The 20,994-nt window shown below is 33.9% G+C and overlaps 2 protein-coding genes across 4 annotated transcripts in view; one reads left to right on the top strand and one right to left on the bottom strand.

Moving 5' to 3' along the window:
- LOC126745112 (neurogenic locus notch homolog protein 1) overlaps nt 1-20,994 on the bottom strand; it is a 610,297-nt gene that overhangs the window by 64,032 nt on the left and 525,271 nt on the right. The window lies entirely within an intron of this gene.
- Nucleotides 7,879-20,994, top strand: part of LOC126745101 (threonylcarbamoyladenosine tRNA methylthiotransferase) — a 33,540-nt gene continuing 20,424 nt past the window's right edge. For both annotated transcript variants that reach the window (XM_050452824.1, XM_050452815.1), the window contains exon 1: nt 7,879-8,040. In XM_050452824.1, the coding sequence (XP_050308781.1) occupies nt 8,018-8,040 (23 nt within the window). In that variant the 5' untranslated portion in view covers nt 7,879-8,017. The remainder of the gene's footprint in view (nt 8,041-20,994) is intronic.

Raw genomic sequence — 20,994 nt, 5'->3', positions numbered from 1 at the left:
AGGGTACATTCAAGGAAAACCTCATATTACACAAGAGCATTATCCCTTGAGTTTGGTATATCGCGAACAATGGTCCAAAATATTTTGAAAGACCATAGGTATGTTTAAATGACCGTCACATTATACTTGTTACAGGATTAATTTCGCTTTCAACGCGATTTGGAGAATCCTAACTTTGGACTTGGACCTGCTAGTTTAATGGCTCTACTACTAGGCAATCTACCAGCACGATTTGGAGATTCGGGAAAGCCGTCGGGTATATACCCTGTTCTCCGAATCGATAATTTTCACAATTGTTAATACTGAAATGCACGGTGACGGTTCCCCCACGATGTATCCGGCATCATCCGGCCTGGCTACCGGCGTGAATAGGTTCAGCTACCACTGGCAAAGGGCAGGAAAGGGTCTAGGAAAGGGTTCCAAACGATAGGAAAGGAAAGAACGAAACGTGTTTACTAGGTGAAGGATGACGCGGAAGTGTAATACTAATTTTTATTTATTTGATGAAGATTTTTTTGGTTAAGATATTTAGAAATCACCTTGTTATATTTTTTTTTTAAATAATTCATATGCACGAGACTGCTGACTGAGACACCTACTATAATTAATATTGCCTTCGATTTTTAATAAAATTCGCCGAAATTTTTGATTAAAGCACTATCAATATTATTACCACTTTTCTTCCACCATAATTCTTTGTTATTGTTTACAATATGCTGTGCTTGGAGAAAATTTTACGGCCGATGAGTTGGTCAACCGGCTTAGTAATGCTGACGCCAGTGGCGCCGCGTATCGAACTATTACGTTTTGGCCCGTATATATATTTTCTACTAGACACTCTATAGTTTGCTTATTCGTGAGTTATGGGGTTTGGTTGGGCCCATGTCGGCTAAACCAAAGTAACGAGAGAAATTCTTCGATCTCCGGTCTTGCGCCCAGATGTCTTTTAAACTACTGCTTAAGCAGTCCCGCGGCCCATCTGGAGGGGCATTCCAGCTCCTGCTTTCCTCGAAAGTCAACCGTGCTGTCAGCTGTGACGGAGAGAAATTAACTCACTACGTAACAAATCTATTACCTATCTTTTTGCCAGAATCTTTTTAATGAAATTAACATCTGAAACTTCTTCACTTTCAACCAGTTAACTTTCGAAGCAAGATGCTTGATAGTGGTTAGATGCCTCTCGAAGTAATGATTTATCCCTGAAGCCTAGCACATAATAATTTCGCTGCCCTTAGCCCCGTTAACGTAAGATCGTGCCATAATCCCTATGTAGTGGGGAACAACCCATCGCGCGCCCTCACCTCCGAAAGAAGAACTTATCATCATGGAACTTGACCCATAAGCCCACTAGTTTTCTTTCTTTAATTGATTTTGTAACAAAATTTCTTTAATTTCTTTACATTATGATTTAATTATTATTTTATCGCCTTGTCATATTAATATTATGCTATACATTATTTTTCTTTTAAACTTAAATTATATTAATGTTATAATTATGTTAATTAAAACCATTCAATTTTATGCTTTGTTATGTAATGCCTATCCTATCAGATCTAGGGAGTTGATCTTAAGGGTTAAACAACAATTCACTGTCTACCAAAATCAACTCCCTAGAAACATCTCCTGTAAATCGGATGATCTTGCCGGACTATTTGTGACATAAATGTCGACGACTTATTTGAATTTATCTAACACTTATTTTAATTTTTACTAGTAATTTTAATTAATTTTACAATGCACTTATATCATGTGGTTTTGCATCAGGCCTTAAAAGAGGAAGACTTCGATCGGAGGTTGGACTAATGCCATTGGATGTTGGGCATAATTCAGGAAAATAGAAAAAATTTATTCAAAATTCTTTGGACCGATGAAGTCACCTTTAATAGCGATGGTAGCGTCAATATGCACAATATGCATTACTGGTCTGCAGAAAATTTGCATTGGTTTCGTGAAGTTCAGCACCAAGGTCGTTGGAGCTTAAATGTGTGATGTGATATACTGGGAAGCGAAATTATTGGGTCATACTTTTTCGAACAATCCTGAAATGGCAACGTCTGTCTTAACTAGTCAATTGCCGTTGTTGCTGGAAGATGTGCCATTGGAATTGGGGCAAAACATATTTTTGCTGTTAGATGGTTGCCCTGCACATTTTGGGATTGCTGTACGCGATCACATTAATGCAGTTTTTCAACAGAGGTGGATTGGAAGAGGAAGTCTCTTTCCATGGCCTTCACAATCACCAGATTTAATTTGTTTTAATTTTCATTTATGGGCTCGAATAAAGGACATCGTGTTTCAGAGTCGACTTACGACCAGAGAAGATATGAAAATTTAGGAATATAATTAGGAATATACCCAGAGCCGAAATTTAAGCTGCAGTTCTGTCTGTCTCCCCATGACTTTAAGAATGTATAAAGCATAATGATCAACATTTTAAACATTTACGGAGACATTAAAAACTTCTTTCTTTTAAATTCGTCCTTTTCAGGGCCACAAATTAATATAAAAGAGAATTCGAGAAAAATGAATTTAAACATTCATATAAAATTTTCTTTTCCTAAATGTTAGGTTAGGAATAAGATATCGAGATGCGCTTTATTTAGCTACTTTTTTGTGAAAAAAAATCATACCAATGCATTTAATTTTTTTGAAAAATTTTATTATTTCTGTCGGAGTATTCAAAAAAAGCCCTCTCAAGTCGACTTGCCAAATCAAAATACAGGGTGTTTTTTACGAAAACCTCTGAATACCTCACCACCACTTTATTTTCAGAGATACAGCAAAAACTGTTGAACAAAAAAGTTTTAGATTTTCCTCTACTTTAAAGATCAAGTATTTTTTTGTTAGGTTGATCAATCGAAATCCACAAAAACTTTACTTTTTTAGATTCAAGATTGCAATTACGCTCCCTAGCGGTCATTTTAGAAACTCAAAATATTTTCCAGGTTTTTCTCTTGGCCGTCTTAGTCATAATTTTTCTTACCGCATGCCTATGCGATGAGTACGTTCTGAGATACAGTACGTCGCATTCTTAAGCCGCGTATCCACCTGACAAACGGAACGTTTAGAAACATTTGCAATCGTTTACAAACACGATGTTTATCCGGTGGATACGTCGGTCATTCACATTTGCAAACGTTTGCAGGCGTTTGTCACTGTTCCGCGAAAAGTCGGTAACTTCAAGGATTTGACTTGTTTGTGGATTTCTGCCTGATTTCAATGGAGACGCGATATTCTACGTTTGTAGATAAATAGATATAACCGATTAGTGTTTGTTTACTTGTATTTAGTGTTTAGTAGTTTTGGAGAGTCCTGATACAGTTATGGCCAACTTTTACTTTATTTTTTATTTATGTTTTTATTGAATGTAGCTTTTGCTAAATAAAGATATTATTTATTTATTTATTTATAAAAGTTGTGGTTGAAGTGATTGATCAATAACTCGAACAATAATCATTATTTTTTTATTTAATTTTTTTATTTACGATGAATATTACTACGGAATGGGACCACGAGCAGTATATTTACTTAATAAATTTATATAGACAAAAATCGGAACTATGGAATGCCAGACATGGTTTTTATTATAATAAAATTAAGAAACATGAAAAATATGAACGCAAACATCGATATTGTAAAGGCTAAAACAGGCTCGTTGACAACTTCGTTTAGAAGAGAAAGAAACAAAGAAACTCAAAGTTTGGGAACAGGAAAAGGTCTGCATATTTAGTGAACCTGTTTTTCTTGTTTAATATTTTTTGACATCAAAGTTGGAGGAGCTTCCAGCATTATCGCTTTAGAGTGCAGTTTTTTGTGTTTTTAATCGTTAGCCTGGATCCACATGGGTACGTGATCACGGATCCGTTGCAACCACGTGACTGCTCTCGACCAATAAGGCTTTGTTATGGTTAATTGTCGTTGGTTGATATCAGTCACGTGATCGCAACGGATCCGTGATCACGTACCCATGTGAATCCAGGCTTACTATTAATAAGGATGGCCAACAATAAAACTGAAAATTTGCAGGGCGGGAGGAGGTACACACAAGCCTCTGGTTTGCCTATGAGGCATTTGGATTTCTTATGGATAAGAATAAATGCAGGAAATCTGTCAGCAGTACAAAAAAGATGACTCATTCCCAAATAGTAGATTCAGAGGTGAGAAATATTTTTTATGTTACTTTAATTTTACAAGCGAAAACTCATTCTTTATAAAAACACTAACACTGTACGTTTAGCTAAGCATGTTCATTTTGCCATGGAATAGCTCCATTGCTGGAAAATATGCTGCAAATTCTTCACGAATTTCCTGAGGAATTTTTACAGACTTTCGAGGAACTTTTTTAATATTAGTCAGGGACAACATTTCAGTATCATCTCTCCAAGCACCAGGACTAACTTTCCCTTCTACTTCACTATCCAGAGCTCCTTGTGGACAATAAATATTTGCTGAAGAGTTACTTTTACGTAAGAAGTTGTGCAAATATATACAAGTCATCACAACTAATTCTGATTTATGTGGCTCTAGAAGCATTGACTTTCTTAAAACTCTAAAGACAGATGCTAGGATACCAAAAGAATTTTCCACTACTCGGCGTGCTCGACTCAAGCTGTAATTGAAAATTCTTTGTATTGAACCTTTTTCATAAATTCCTGAATAAGGTTTCATTAACTTATCAGCCAGGGCAAACGCTTTGTCTCCTAAAATTACGTAGGGAATAGCTTTCTCGCGACCAGGCAACGATTTTGGTAATGGCAAATTTAAAGCATTATTTTGAAGACGTTCATACAACTCTGTGTTTTTAAAAATTCCTCCGTTTGATATTCTTCCTTGAACACCAACATCAACAAATAGAAAATTATAATTAGCATCAACTAGGGCAAAGAGAACGATGCTGAAAAACGACTTATAATTAAAAAAGTCACTTCCGGTTTTTTTAGGGCACTGTAAAACTACATGCTTCCCATCAATCGAGCCAATGCATTGTTGAAAATTTCATAACGTTACAAATTCTTCACATGTCTGCAACCATTCCGCTTCGGTTTCTGGCATCTGCAAAGAAAGAATTGTTTTTTATTTGTATGCGTTTGTTCGTTTGTTTCCGTCAATTTAAAATATGTGTTTCACCTCAACGTTAATTTAGAATATGCATATTTTAATTATTTTTGTTATTAAGCATTTTTTATTTTTGCATTTTTTTTCAGGTTAATGCTGATAATGAAGTAGCTGCCGAAAAAGTATACAATGAAAACAGTGAACCAATTGGTGGAGGAATAGAACCAGAACTTTATCCAAAAAGAGCCTTAGAACAGGAACCATTACCATCTATTTCTGCAACGTCTACAAATGAATTACCAAATTCACAATTGTAAAAAGCAAAACGAGCGAAACGGAATAAGGAAAATTCAAACGTCCCAAACGAGGATCCTCGTATTTCTGCAGTAGTCGATATTATGCGGTCAGCTCAAGACCGGGATTCTTGTGATATTTATGGGGAGCATATCGCATCAAAGCTACGTACTTACAAGAACACAGGCCATAGTACAACACATGTTTAGTAATATCCTCTTTAATGCTGATATGGGACGTTACGACGATGTGGTGCCTAAGAACACCTCTGGTCATCTGTCATCTTCTGGAAGCGTTATTTCTGCTACACATGCACTACCCCTGCTCCTTCACCTGCTGGTTCAAGCTCTCATTATTCCGATCATGCTTCACAGTTCCGTACCCATGAAAATACAAGTACCGGCGCATCTTTCGTTGGCTCTCAGCAACCACAACAAAACTTAACTATACTCACTAATGTTCTGCCGACCTCAGAAATCCCTCTAAATCTCCGTATCCATAAAAATGCTAACACTAGCGCATCGTTCGCCAGCTATCAGCAACCCTCGCAGTAACCACAACGAAACTTAACTTTACTCACTAATGTTCTGCCAACTTCAGGAATCCTTCAACAGCTCGAAGCCTATCGAAATGCAAGTAGCAAGGCAACATATACCACCAGCTGTCAGCAGCCACAAGAAAATTACCATTGGGAAACAAACTTTCCAGATGAAAATCCTGACCTAGAATTTGCATCCATGAATGCAGGAAACTATTTAGCAAACTTCAGTCCATCTCAATCACAGACAAATACTAATTACTCATAAAAATAAAATACCATTTATATTATCGCATAGATAGGTATGATCTATACGCTGAGTAAAACCGCATTGGACGTATCTCAAAAATGTCATTTCAATGAAATAAAACCTTCGCCGGGTTCATCAGAAAAAAGCGTTCACTGAGCGCTCGAAACTTTTTACCTGGTATCTAAGGTATAAGCATTTTGATTGGATGTTGCTAGGTTAAGTTTCGAGCGCTCAGTGAGCGCTTTATTCTGATGAAGCCAGTCATTGATTTTTGACATACGTCAAGTGCGGTTGTACTCAGCGTATAGACCATACCTACTCATGTTTAGCTAAGTAACTAGTTTTCTCAATAAAGGTCAAATTTATTATATGGTTATTTACTTACCCTTACATAGCTCGCTAATGCTTTCATGATGGCGGCACATACTTCAGGAATTATTCTAGAAATGAGCTGCTTCGAAACTCTGAAGAGGTACATAAGACTGTCATAGGAATCTCCTGTCGCTAGAAAGCGAAGTGTGATGGTCAGTCTAATTTCGGCAAAGACGAACTCTCGATAGTTCGTGTCAATTTTAGATATTTCTGGGGATTTTCTTGAGAGCAGAAAATCAAAATCTCTTGGCGAAACTCGAGTAAAATTTTTGAATAAGCTACTTCTGTCAGTTTTCAGAAATCAGAAATCAGAATCAGAAATCAACTGCATAGAAACTCTAGTTTTTTAAAAATGAGACACCCAAAATCTATGTTTCCTTCTTTTTTTCTTCTTCTCTTTTTCTATTAGTGCACAAAATACTAATGCAGCACAGGCGGCAAGGTTCTTTCTACTTAACGGGGCCATTTTTATAATTTTTCTATTCTCGGTTTTCCTCAAAATAAAAAAAGACCTGGATACGCGACAAACGCTCTCAAAACTGCTTTGTGAACAATTTCAAACAACATGTGCTGATCGGTGGGACTTCGTTTTGCAAGCGTTTATCAATATTCGCAAACGTTTACAAATGTTGCTACAAATGTTAATGCCAGTGGATACGCGGCTTTAGTTGGCCACCCTTTACATATTAAACAGGGATAATTCGTCGTTTATTGAATCTATGTTTGTGTTAGTAAAATAAGGATATTATTAACCTAGTGGTAATGCCTTTAGATGTATGATGAGAAAATAGTACAAAAATTTTGACAACCTTTTCTAATCAATAGGTCAATGCTAACAAAGTGCTTTTAAACATGTTTAGATTATTTCTAATTTATGTAATGTCTGCTATAATAAATTATTGTATATTATGTAAATCATTTTAAGTAATTTTTTTTTAGAATAATTAAATAATAAATGTATTAAATATTGTTTTATTTCCATTTTGTAATTGGTGTATAGTGTACTATAGGTAATTGATAATTAGAGTAAATTAACTCATTTAGATACGTAAAATAAAGCTGAAAAGTTTTATTTTTATTCTGAATATCTGATGCCAACATCTAATCAAAAAGGCTCTTTTCTCTATACCTTTTTGATTAGGCGTTTGCTTTAGATATTACGATTAACTGATAAGATTTTCAGATTAAATGAAATTTGATTTCCCGCCTTAGTTTGGCCACGCCTTTCTACCATTCTGATTGGTCCAATTAGACGTAACACTGTCAATTTAGTTATAACAGTTTCCGTTACCAATCGAGAGGACGCTAGCTGATTTGTCACAAGAATTTCTATCAGTTTGTATGCAACCACCACTTATCTATATTTTTGTGTTTTGTGCTTAGCAGGTGGTAATCTATTAGGCAACGTAGGTTATGTTTATTTGTATTTATTGTCAAAGTATTCGATCAATAAATACATTAAAAATTATTCTTAGTCTTTAAGTAATATACTTAAAGAATTTAAAAATATGGAGTTTGTGGAAAACTCAGGGTAAGCAAATACGTTAACATTGCTTAACTTTTTATTATTTTCAAAATACATATGATACCTTTTGTTGATGATAGATTTTTTAAGAATCCAAATTGGCTTAAATGAGAAAAAAGCTTGATAGTATAATATTTGTAATCTGAAATTTTAACTCAAACATCTGAATTTAAAAATTAGTTGGCTGAATGTCACATACATATATTTATGGGTCAATAAATTTTCTTCATAAAATACATTTTTTTTCCAAGACAGATTAAATCAAGATACCCAGAAATGGACTAATTATTATGCTAAATTGTGTTTAATTCACTTATATAAGTATTGTCAAATGGTTTCCACTACATTGTTAATCTTAAAAGACAATGCTATAAAGAAGAAAGAATTTTGCTAGAAAAACCTTATTGTTTCTTGTTATAAATTCTCTAATAATTTAACTGCTGTATCATCTTAAACTATATCCATGTTCAATCTTGTTGTGGGAAGAATAATGTTGACCAATCACAGTAGTCAGAGAGATATTGAAAATTAAGCCCATACAACAATTTGGGAGATTGTACTATTTTATTAAGAATTTTATTGTTCTTGAAATATCTAATTTGCATCAACTATCCATTTTCTGAATGTACAGGGTGGCCAGATAAGAATGCAAAGTGCTGTATTTTGGAAACTATTCGTCATAGAGACTTGCGGTAAAAAATTTTATAAATAAAGTTGTAAAAATAATACCTTGGAAAATATTTTTAGATTTCCAAGAAGTGTCGCCAGGGGGCGTAATCGCCATCTTAAACTTTTTAAGTGATTTTTCACTGAAATTTATTTATTTATTTATTAACGGAATCCATTTACAAAAGTATTACATAGCATACCCATACAAACATATATATTCAGAAACATTATATACAAAACTATCTATAAATCAGTGTAAGGTGTAAATGAGTTAATTAATTAAAGCGCCTATGAAATAATATTCTTTAACTGCCCCTTAAAAGATGTTATCCTAGAGTCAAAAAAGTTTATCTGTCCTGACAGACCATTAGCACTTCGAGCCATTCGTGTAATTGGCTCATTAATGCCATAATTGGTATGGTGGAATGGGACTGAAAATATTTCTGATTGTCTATTCAATCTGGAAGGCACCCTAAGCTTAAAAAGAGACAATAACTCGGGACAATCTATAGTAGCATTTAAAACCTTATGCATAAAACATAAGTCGAGTAATGTTCTTCGTGACTCCAATGTGGGTAAGTTAAGGTTATCCCTGACCCACTGATAGTAATACTCCTGTCTCCTGTAACCACATCTAAAAGCCGCCACCCTTAAAAATTTATTTTGAGTTTTTTCAATCTGCTTAATGTAGCAGTTATATGACGGGGACCACACAATTGAGCCATACTCCAAGATGGGCCTAACAAGAGAGCAATAAAGTAATTTAAAAGTAAACAAAGACAAATCAGTTGTAGACCGTTGGATAAAACCCAGTATTTTCATTGCCCTACCAGTCACCTGATTGATGTGACTTTTAAAAGACAACCTGGAGTCAATAAATATTCCTAAGTCAGAAACCTCTGTTTTGACACCAATTGCTACATTATTTATTTTATAAAGAAAAGCAATAGGGTTTCTTTGCTTAGAAAAAGTAATCTTATGGCACTTATTGATATTAAGGGACATTCTATTCAAGTGGCACCAATCAAAGAATAAATTGAGGTCTTTTTGCAGGAGCACAGCATCAGAAAGGGATGTGATAAGCCTAAATAGCTTCACATCATCAGCAAACATTAGCACACGACAATTTTCAAGTTTCCAAACTAAACCAATCAAAAAGAGGCAAAACAAAACAGGGCCCGAGTGAGAGTCCTGTGGCACCCCAGATGGTACCAAAATTTCAGAGGAACATGTACCTCCAAGATTAACAATCTGGGTTCTACCTCTGATGAATCCCGAGATCCACTGAAGAAGAGGCCCCACAATACCTAAAGCCCTAAGCTTCTGCAAGAGTACCCCATGGTTAACTCGATCAAAAGCCTTGGAAAAATCTGTATATATTGAGTCAACCTGAAGTCCCTTCTCCAAGCAGCGGTAGAGGTAGTTGACATACAGCACCAAATTAGCATCAGTAGATCTGCCTTTTATAAATCCAAATTGCTCAGGATTAAATAAAGATTTAAAACTCCAGGCAATCCTATGACTGACCAGGCAGTCAAGCAGCTTTGGCAACTCAGATTGGTTACACACAGCCCGATAATTGGAAATTTCATTTCTACTACCAGATTTAAAAATGGGTTTTAGAAAACTTCTCTTCCAGAGAGTGGGATAAGAACCAGTACCTAGAGATTTGTTAAAAATGAACAGTATTGGTTTCGTAAGAACACAAACACATTTCTTTAGGAAGAATGCCGGAATCCCATCTGGTCCAGAGCAGAGCTTATTCTTAGAGGAAGTAATAACCTCATAAACATCCTGTGTTGACAGAGTTAAAGTGCTCAGACAAATTGATTTATCAAAATCAAAAGATGATATGTCATTGACTTGCTCATCCGAATAGACGGATGAAAAGTATTCTGCAAACATATCCACAGTATCCGAGATATTCATACTAATCCTGTTATTGTATGTCATTCTGGAGGGAAGACTAAAACCAGTTCTTTTATTTTGAATATATGACCAGAAGTACCTTGGATTGCCAGCGAGATTCATTTCCACCTTATTAATGTATTGTTGATAGCACAACTCTCTTAAGTACTCACATTGTTGTCTCAACAATACAAATTCATCATAATCCTGCTGTTGACCACTAATTTTAAACTTTTTGTGAATTTGTTTCTTTCTTATGATCAAACTGCGAAGCTCTGAAGAAAACCAAGATGGAAAAGAAGAACTTTTGTACCTCTTTAGAGGAATAAACCTTTCCATTGAGGAGTAGATCACATTATAGAAAATTGAAACTATGACATCAATAGATGTCTCTCCCAAAAACAATTGATTCCAGTCTATCCCAGCAAGACAATCGTTAATTGCTATGTAATCTCCCTTACCAAAATCATAAAAATATTCCTCATATATCATATCATCAGAATTTTCTGCACAACAAAGGTCGAAACTAATTGCTGTATGGTGTAAGCTATTCTCAAAAATTTTGTCTATTGCACGTTCAACACTAATTAAACTTAAATTTATCCAGTAAATGTTACAAAAAAATATATGCTTTTTAAAGCTCAGCTCTACTCAAATAGTTTTTGTTTAACACTTTGTGACGTATCTATCAAAATAAAGTGGTGGGGGGTAATTCAATGTTTTTTAAAATAAACAGCTGTAACTCCTAAACAACTGAACGGATTTTAACAAACTTGGTCTCGTTGGAAAAAACATTTATTGCTACATCAAATCCGTCTTGTCTGTGGTATATCTAGTGCTTAGTAATACCGCTAGAGCGCGTTTTTTGATCTATTAACAGAAAATTGCAAAATTCTCTAAAAAATTAAATGCAATAATATGACTTTTTTTTCATAAAAATGTAGTGATATGATAGCTTAATAGGCCAGTGAAAACCACATCTCGATATCTTATTCGTAGCCTGAAATATCGAAGAAAGAATATTTAGTTATCATATAATTTTAATAAGACGCTATTACACCGATATTTATTGTTATTTATTTGTCTTTTTTCAAGGTTCAATGATAAAATGTCTTAATTTAATAATTTTTAAATAATTAAAATATTCTTTGTTCAAAAAATAAAATAAAAAAACATGTAGGGGCATAATAATCAATGTATATAAAATGCAGGTGCAAGGTAGGCAGAATATTGAAGAGTAGGCCATGGAGGAAAAAAGAAATGCCTAAAATTAACTTGGCAATAAATATTAAAATTAGGCAGTGCCATTTGTGTTCATTGCACACATAAGTAAAGCGTTAAAACTATTAAAATGCCTTTTACTAATGATAAAGCTGTCAATATGATTGCGGTATATTTTGAATGTCTTCAAAATGCGGCATTGGCTCAAAGGGTATACAGAGCTCGATATCCAAATCGGCGTTTCCGCGTTTAGTGCGAAATTTGCGTAATACTGGCAGCTTTCGACCTCAGTTGCGAAGACACTCGGCTAGAACAAGGGAAGACAATATTATTAATGTCTTAGCATACATGGAATTCAATCCCCACGTTAGTATCAGAGTAATGTCTCATTCACTCTATTCTAAACATTTTAAAGGATCACAATTAAATTTTTATGTCACAAAAAATACTACTTTACATATTTCGCAATGTGTTTTTTCAAATTTTTAGACTGGTCCCATATCATCAATCGATGTCTGATAATGTGCCCCACTTTGACATTTCCAACGTTGATGCTTCCCAGATTATTCTGGCTAGTAAAAAACTCAAAAATAAGTTAACATTTGGTGTAGACGGTGTGCCTAGCTTCTTGGTTAAAGATTGCATTGGTGTCCTGGCTGATCCGCTGACCTACATTTTCAACTTAATACTGTCAACAGAACAAATCCCTGAAATTTGGAAGACTGCTAAAATAATACCTATTTTAAAAGCTGGGGACTCTGATCAAATCGTGAAATACAGGCCAATCTCATTACTCTGTAACTTCTCATAAATTTTCGAAATTATCCTGAATCGGTCGCTATTTAGTCACGCAAAAGAACTCATCTCTGTAGACCAGCATGGATTTTTTAGCGGGCGATCTTGTGTTACTAACTTATCCTGTCTGTCTAGCCACATCTGTGAATCACTTGATATTAATACTAAAGTCGATGTTATTTATACCGACTTCCAAAAAGCCTTTGATCGGATAGATCACTATATTTTGCTGCATAAATTAACTCAGTATGGTTTTTCAGGGAGATTATTGAATTTATTTCATTCCTACTTGATTGGTAGATCTCAATATGTTGAATATGAGGGCTTTAAATCGAAACTTTTTAACGTAACGTCGGGTGTGCCACAGGGCTCGAACCTGGGTCCGCTCCTGTTTAGTTTTTTTATAAATGACTTGATTGAGTCACTGACTTGTCATAGGCTGGCTTTTGCCGATGATTTGAAGCTATATTTAAATGTTTATGGTTTGGAGGATTGTGTTTTTCTTCAGGACTATCTACATACATTGAAGGTATGGTGCGCTGTTAACAGGTTAGGCTTGAATGCGGCTAAATGTAGTGTGGTCAGTTAGTCTACATCAAAAACACCCTTAAATTTTAATTACTTTATTAATGATACTATTTTGAGTAGATTAGAGCAAATTACTGAACTTGGTATAACCTTTGACTCTGAATTTACATTCGTTCCACACTACAACAACATAGTCAAGTCAGCCCTGAGAAGGCTTGGATTCATAATTAGAAGTTCTCAGAGTTTTACTTTGGAATCTACATTAAGACTGCTTTTCTGTAGCTTTGTGAGATAAAAACTGGAGTTTGGCTGCATTATATGGAACCCCGCTCTATCAGAATCATGTTGGTCTCCTTGAATCTGTTCAGCGTAGATTTGCTAAGTTTTTGGCCTTCAGGCAGGATGGCATATATCCGGTAAGAGGGTTTGATCATCGGCAACTATTGGAACGCTTCAATCTACATCCATTACATCTCAGAAGAATGATCTTCTCTGTAAAATTCCTGCATGGGTTACTGAATGGATTCATTGATAGTCCTGTACTTTTTTCTGGTGTACGTTTCATGGTGCCTAGGCTTAATGCTAGACATCCCCTAACGTTCTTTCTGCCAAGGCCTCATACTAACATCCTGTTGAAATCGCCACTATATACAATATGCGCTATATTTAATCGGATCTGTCACATGTGCGATATAAATTTCTCTCCGGTTCATGTGATTGTCGATATCTTGGTGGATCATTACTTTTGGGATTAAGACCCATGTGTTTGAGTTATAGTTGGTAGGTATATTGCAGTCAATTTAATTTAATTTCGTTGAATATGTGATTATCTTGTTAAACTTTTATAATTGGGTTTTTATATCATATTAATAGTTATTTGTTCTAATTTTTTGGATAACTTTTGAGAATGTGACTTTACTTTACTTTACTTTTTTTCTTTTCTTTTCATTCTTTTAGGTTTGTTTGTGTGTGTTCTTTTAACTATATTTTTCATTGTTTTGCAACTGTTTCCTGTTATTGGGCAAGTTGCCTGTTGGAAATAAAGGCTTATTATTATTATTATTATTATTATTATTATTATATGGTTTTATATCAAACCTTGAATCACGGAGACTTTGACCGACGGTTAGATTATTGTCATTGGATGTTGGGCAGCATTAGGGAAAATAAAGAATTTTTATCCTTAGACGGAAACATTAATTTGCATAATGTGCATTATTGGTGTGACAACAATCCTCACTGGTTGCGGGAGGTCCAACATCAAGGCCATTGGAGTCTCAATGTGTGGTGTGGCATTCTGGGCGAAACTATTATAGGTCCCTCTATCTTTGAACAACCACTAAATGGTGCCGTATTTCTTGATTTTCTGGTGAACCATTTGCCTCTTTTATTGGAAGATATACCCCTGCAATTACGACAAAATATGTTTTTGCAACTAGACGGTTGCCCAGCACATTTATCAAGAAATGTGCAAGAACATGTAGATTTAAGATTTTAACAAAGGTGGATTGGCCGAGGAAGTCTATTTCCTTCCCAGACCTCACCTGTTTGGAATTATACCTATGGGGTCGGTTGAAAGATATTGTTTACCAAATTCAACCAACAACTAGAGACGGCATGAAAATAGGAATATAAGAAGCCATTTACAGCCTGTCAAGAGCAGAAATTGAAGCTGCTGTAATGTGCACGCATAAGTGGCTCCAACAATGCATTAAGTTTGATGGAAGACAGTTCGAGCATTTAAGGAGGCATTACTTTTATTTAAAAATCGGTCGTTTTTGTTGTTATGCCCATAAGCGTATTTTTTTAAAACTTTTTGAACAAAGAATATTTAAAAATTATTAAATTAAAACATTTTATCATTGAACCTTGAAAAAAGACAAATAAATAACAATAAATATTGGTGTAATAGCGTCTTATTAAAATTATATGATAACTAGATATTCTTTCTTCGATATTTCAGGCTACGAATAAGATATCGAGATACGGTTTTCACTGGCCTATTTAGCTATCATTTCACTACATTTTTATGAAAAAAAAAGTCATATTATTGCATTTAATTTTTTAGAGAATTTTGCAATTTTCTGTTAATAGATTAAAAAACGCGCTCTAGCGGCATTACTAAGCACTAGATATATCACAGATAAGACGGATTTGATGTAGCAATAAATGTTTTTTTCAACGAGACCAAGTTTGTTAAAATGCGTTCAGTCATTTAGGAGTTACAGCTGTTTATTTTAAAAAACATTGAATTACCCCCCACCACTTTATTTTAATAGATACGTCACAAAGTGTTAATCAAAAATTATTTGAGTAGAGCTGAGCTTTAAAAAGCGTATATTTTATCGTAACATTTACTGGGTAGATTTCAGTGAAAAATTACTTAAAAAGTTTAAGATGGCGGTTACGCCCCTGGCGACCATCTTGGAAATCTGAAAATATTTTCCACGATATTCTTTTGGCCACTTTAGTAATAAAGTTTTTTACCGCAAGTATCTACGACGAATAGTTGCCAAAATACAGCACTTTGCATTCTTATCTGGCCACCCTGTACAGCAATCTATAGCTATGTTTACAACGCGCGAATCTATTAGGTCCATGAAACAAATGATGGACTATTTTTATTAAATACAGCCCTGTTTACAAGGATTGATTTTGAGGGTTAAATTAGTGCAGGATTATCTCTAGGATTAAAGTGTCAGTTGAAGGGAGTTTGTTAGTTTAGTCGAAGAATTATAGGACACAACCTCTAAATTTTAAAAAGTATTATTGTTGTTTAAAAATAAACTAATAAATTTTTTTTTAAGACTTAAGCTTGTCCTTCTCTTCTCCTTCTTTATTTTTATGTATAAAAATAAAAACCTTGTGAGCTAATATCCAATAAAATGTCAAACCTATCATTTTGGTACTTCAAAATAGGTCGTAGGTGTTTACAGCAAAAAAAATAAATTTAATCTACCTTGTTTGGGAAGCAACAAATTCATGTACCAAATTTTAGTGTGCTGCCATTTACACCGAAAAAATAGTCCTACTGACATCATTTGATCCAAGTATTAAATATTTGGTACATGCGTTGTAAACATAGCTTATCTGTACCTTATAAATAAATATTCATGTCAATTATGTATTAAGCTTGTAAGTATGGTGTGAAATTTTTCTAGAATATCTACATACTTTATATCTTTTTTTTGAATACAAATATTTATAAACGTTATTGCATTGATTCTGAATATCTTGAAAATGTTATGTAAATAATACTTCAAGGATATTATTTGTCTAGAAAATCTGATTTTTTAAGCAAATTAGACTTTTCAATGATTTCTCTCACTCTTTGTTACAAATGCCATGAGTTGTCTATAAGGACTACAGCAAAATGACCATATTATAAAGTTTCAAATAATTAAGTACAAAAAATACCTTATACAAGAATTTTGTTTGTATTTTGTACAAATAACACATACACTTTTTTAAAATTGACAGACTGCATACATTTTCAGTCACCTCTTCTTCCTTTTACAGCTTCTTTTACCATACACACCAAAAATTTACCTGTAATTCAGGATTCCAGTTTTTATTAGTTTTTGTAAAATTATTTTAAAAAAATTGTGGAAAATATATTTTTTGAATTATGCCTATTTGCTAGAGGTTAATAATGAAAACTTTGTTACCTTCTACAATCCTTGCATAATATTAGAAGAGTAAAAAATTGATTTTCTCTAAAAAACATAATCCATAATATGTTTCAATAAATGTAGTTTTATAAATGTAGTTTTCATTGATCAGCTTTCTAAGGTTTGAGAATTTTCAATGAACTACAGCCAGAAAATTTTTCACAAATTTACAAAGCAAAAGTTTTCTGCTTTTGTGACCTGAAATTCTTAATTGGGCTAAAAACATGAAACTGCTAAGTACATACTATACCACTATACATACAGTGTGGTGACTTTAACTGGAATAAATTCAGTTAAAAGTAATCAAAATTTATCTCGCAAAATTCCTGAGACCCGTCGATTTTTGTTTATTTTTTTCACATTTCAAGATAGTTGTTGTATTTTTTCACCTACAGGGAGGGTCCAAATTACCCAAACTTTTTTTTTTCAAATGGAAAGCCACTTTTTTTAAACTCTCATTGAAAAGAGCCCTTTTTCCTGATTAAATTGCCCTATTTACTTTTGTGATTATCTAAAGGAGAAATACAAAAAAAAAATAAATACCATTAAATTATTAAAAGTCTCGAAATATTTTGTGTTGGTAAATTTTTGGCGTGTTTGTTTATTTTATTGGTATCAAGACATTTCCTGACATTGTTGTAGTGTCACTGTTAAAGTGAATTTCAACCAGTTGTTAAATAAGTTAACTTATATTGAAAAAATGCCTTATTTATCCAAATCCCACAAGACTGAAATCTTAAGGATGATTGGTTATGGGGACAGAAGTCGTACTCAGCTAGAGGTTGTCCACTTATTCAGGCAGAAATATCCAGGTTTGCCACCTATTAACCAAGGTACGGTTAGTAAAATCGAAAGCAGATTTCGAGAAGTTGGGCACGTGAGGGATGTTTCAAGACAAAAGTCTTCTAAAGTCGATGAAAACACCCAATTAAATGTATTGTTAGGGAAGGAAGAAAATCCGGTAATAAGCAGAACTGTCGCTACTGGTCTGACGAGAACCCACACTGGGTAAGGGAAACTAATACACAATATCCCCAGAAAACTAATGTTTGGGCTGGCATAATTGGCAGGCAAGTTATAGGGCCCATATTCTTTAATGATACTTTAACTGGGGAAAGATATCTAGAATTTCTTGAACATGAACTAGTTCCAGTCTAACGTGCCTTATATCCGAGTCAGTTCGATCCAGATTTGTATGATGAAAGAATCTGGATGCAACAAGATGGTGCTTCCCCACATTATGCCCGTAATGTACGATAGTATTTAGATGACAATTTTCCAAACAGATGGATTGGTAGAAGGGGTGCACTCAAGTGGCCGGCACGTTCTCCTGATCTCACCCCACTTGGTTTTTTGCTGTGGGGACATTTGAAAAGTCAAATTTATATGAGCAAACCAGGAAACCTAGACGAACTTAAAGAACGTATTAGGCAAGAAATCCGATAAATATCTCCAGAAGTGTTAGAAAATGTCAGAAACGAATTTTATTATCGTCTTGGGCTTTGCCAACAAGTAAATGGTGCTCATTTTAAGCATCTTATACATTAAACGCAACTTTTAATAATTTAATGGTTTTTATTTCTTTTTCGTATTTCTCCTTTAGATAATCACAAAAGTAAATAGGGCAATTTAATCAAGAAAAAGAGCTCTTTTCAATGAGAGTTTAAAAAAAGTGGCTTTCCATTTGGAAAAAAAAATTCAGCTTAATTTGGACCCCCCTGTAGGTAAAAAAATACAAAATCTTGAAATGTGAAAAAAAATAAACAAAAAACGACGGGTCTCAGGAATTTTGCGAGATAAATTTTGATTAGTTTTAACTGAATTTATTCCATTATGTACTAAGTACATAATCTATTCAGTCATAATGGGTTTGTCAAGTTTATGTATTATATGTTTTTAGTCAATATTCAAAAATATACAATATTTGGAATTCAATAAATCTTTAAAGTCTAATCCTGCATTAATTCGTAAATGCTAGTGTATAAATATTATGTGTTGATGAGATTAGTCTCGAGTACAAATTGATATAGCCATCTAACAAATTACCATTCCACATTCAATTTTATTTTCAATATATTAAAGATTGGACATGGTGGGATATTCATATATTATAATATGTTTTGTTCAAGTGCTCAGTAGTGGCATTCAATGTTATAAATATTAATAAAATGTTTAGAATATAAGTTACATATTGATTCCCTAATGATTCTTAAAAAAATTGGGCAATACAGTAATGTTCAGATATAACAAACCCTAAAAAACAATTCAAATTGGTTTGTTTTTTCTGAAGTTTGTTATAACTATTAAAACATATAAATTATATGCACATATTTTGTTCCCTAATATACAAAGTAAATAAAAGTAAAACCTATTGATAAATAATAATGTATTTCTTTAAATAAAAAAATATATTATACATATGTGTATGTAGTATGTATAGAGAAATACATACTACTAAATGTGAAAAAAACTAATATGCTTACATGATGTAGATACATTTTTTAAACATATGTATTTAATGAGAAATTTTACTTAACACAAATAAAAAAATTAAAACACCTAAATTTACTTTGGGTAATCAGTAATTTTTGATTCAGTAATTTATTTATTTATTTATTCATCGGTTAACATATACAACATTTCAAGTACATATTAGTAGCTAACAATAATCTTAAGTAATAACTATAGTTCTAATTAATAATTTAAGCTAAGCTTAACCTAAAGAGTGGGGCTAGGGTACTATCCCAAAACAATAGCCCCAGCTGAAGACTTAAATTTATTTAAGAAAGTATGAAAAAAGTCAAGATCTTTTGCAAATCTATTCACTGTAGAAGCTGTTCTGTTAATAGGACTATTTAGTTAATAGGATGTTCTGCAAAAGGGAATATGGAGAAGCTTCTGACCTCATGTTGTGTAAGAGGATACATGTATAGAGAAAAGGTACATACACTCTGGACTGGATGGATACCATTCAGTACCACCAGCAAACCTGATAAACCTGCACTGAAAATTTTCAATCCTCTCAATGTAAATGAGAAAATGAGGTGACCAAATTATATTGGAAAATTCAAGAAGAGATCATCAGATAAGACTTAATCCAAAGTAAAAGCGACCCGCTGATGCCAAGATCTGAAATATGGGAGATAAGAATATTATGGTTTACCTTATCAAAGGCTTTATAAAAGTCCGTGTATATTGCATCTGTTTCATTACCGTCGGCAAAGGATTTAAAGATGTAGTTGCTAAAAATAAACAAGTTTGTATCAACAGAGAGACCTCTGGTTAATCCATATTCTTGATCCCCAATTATTTCCTGAAATGTGTGAGACAGAACCACTTCTACACAGCGCTTAAACAGCTTAGGAATTGCAGAGAGGATACTAATGGGACGATAATTAGTTACATCACTTTTATTCCTAGATTTATAAATAGGACATACATGAGATAGCTTCCAATCATCTGGAAAAGTTCTAGATGTGAGGGACAGATTGAAAATATAAAAAAGTGGAAGGAAGAGGGAATGGCAGCACTCTTTTAAAAGCCTATTTGGAATTTCATCGAAACCTTCTGTTGTCCAGTTTAGCTAATGCTGTTTCAACTGTAATAGGACTGAGGAACGCCTGGTTGATATGATTAAATTTATATGAGGTATCAAAGCTGCCTGAATCATTGAAAGGGTTAGTATTCTGGTTCAATACAGATGAAAAGTGGGTGGCAAAGAGAATTGTAATAGAAATACTAGTATCAGCCCTAAGGTTATAAAGGAATATCTCATTTGGAACAGTAGAAGCGCCTGAGTTGGAATGAAGCTTTACAAATTTCACTAGATAATGTACGACACTTAGAGAGTAGAGCACTAAAATTTGAGTAATCAGTATTTGATCCTGATTGTCTGTACCTTCTGTGTAATATTCCTGTTACAAAAATAAATGTTGTTTATGGAGTAGTAGTACTAGTATTAATAGTTGGGGGACAGTGTTCAGAGGATAGGCCTAAAAGTTCCTTTACACCAATCCCTAAAACCCCGTCATCACCGCTCACCCTCTATAGTCTGCCTAAGCAGGCGACCCATCCTCCAAATGAGGGAGAGCAGGCCTTCCCGGTTAAGGTTCTTTAGTTCTTCTCATAGCAGGAACGCTAGCACCCATGGTTTCTCTCCTGGTCCTAG

Source organism: Anthonomus grandis, chromosome 1, assembly GCF_022605725.1.
Source record: "Anthonomus grandis grandis chromosome 1, icAntGran1.3, whole genome shotgun sequence".
NCBI classification, from domain to species: Eukaryota; Metazoa; Arthropoda; class Insecta; order Coleoptera; family Curculionidae; genus Anthonomus; species Anthonomus grandis.
Note: the sequence above shows the minus strand (reverse complement) of the source record. Positions and strands in the feature narration are given on the sequence as shown.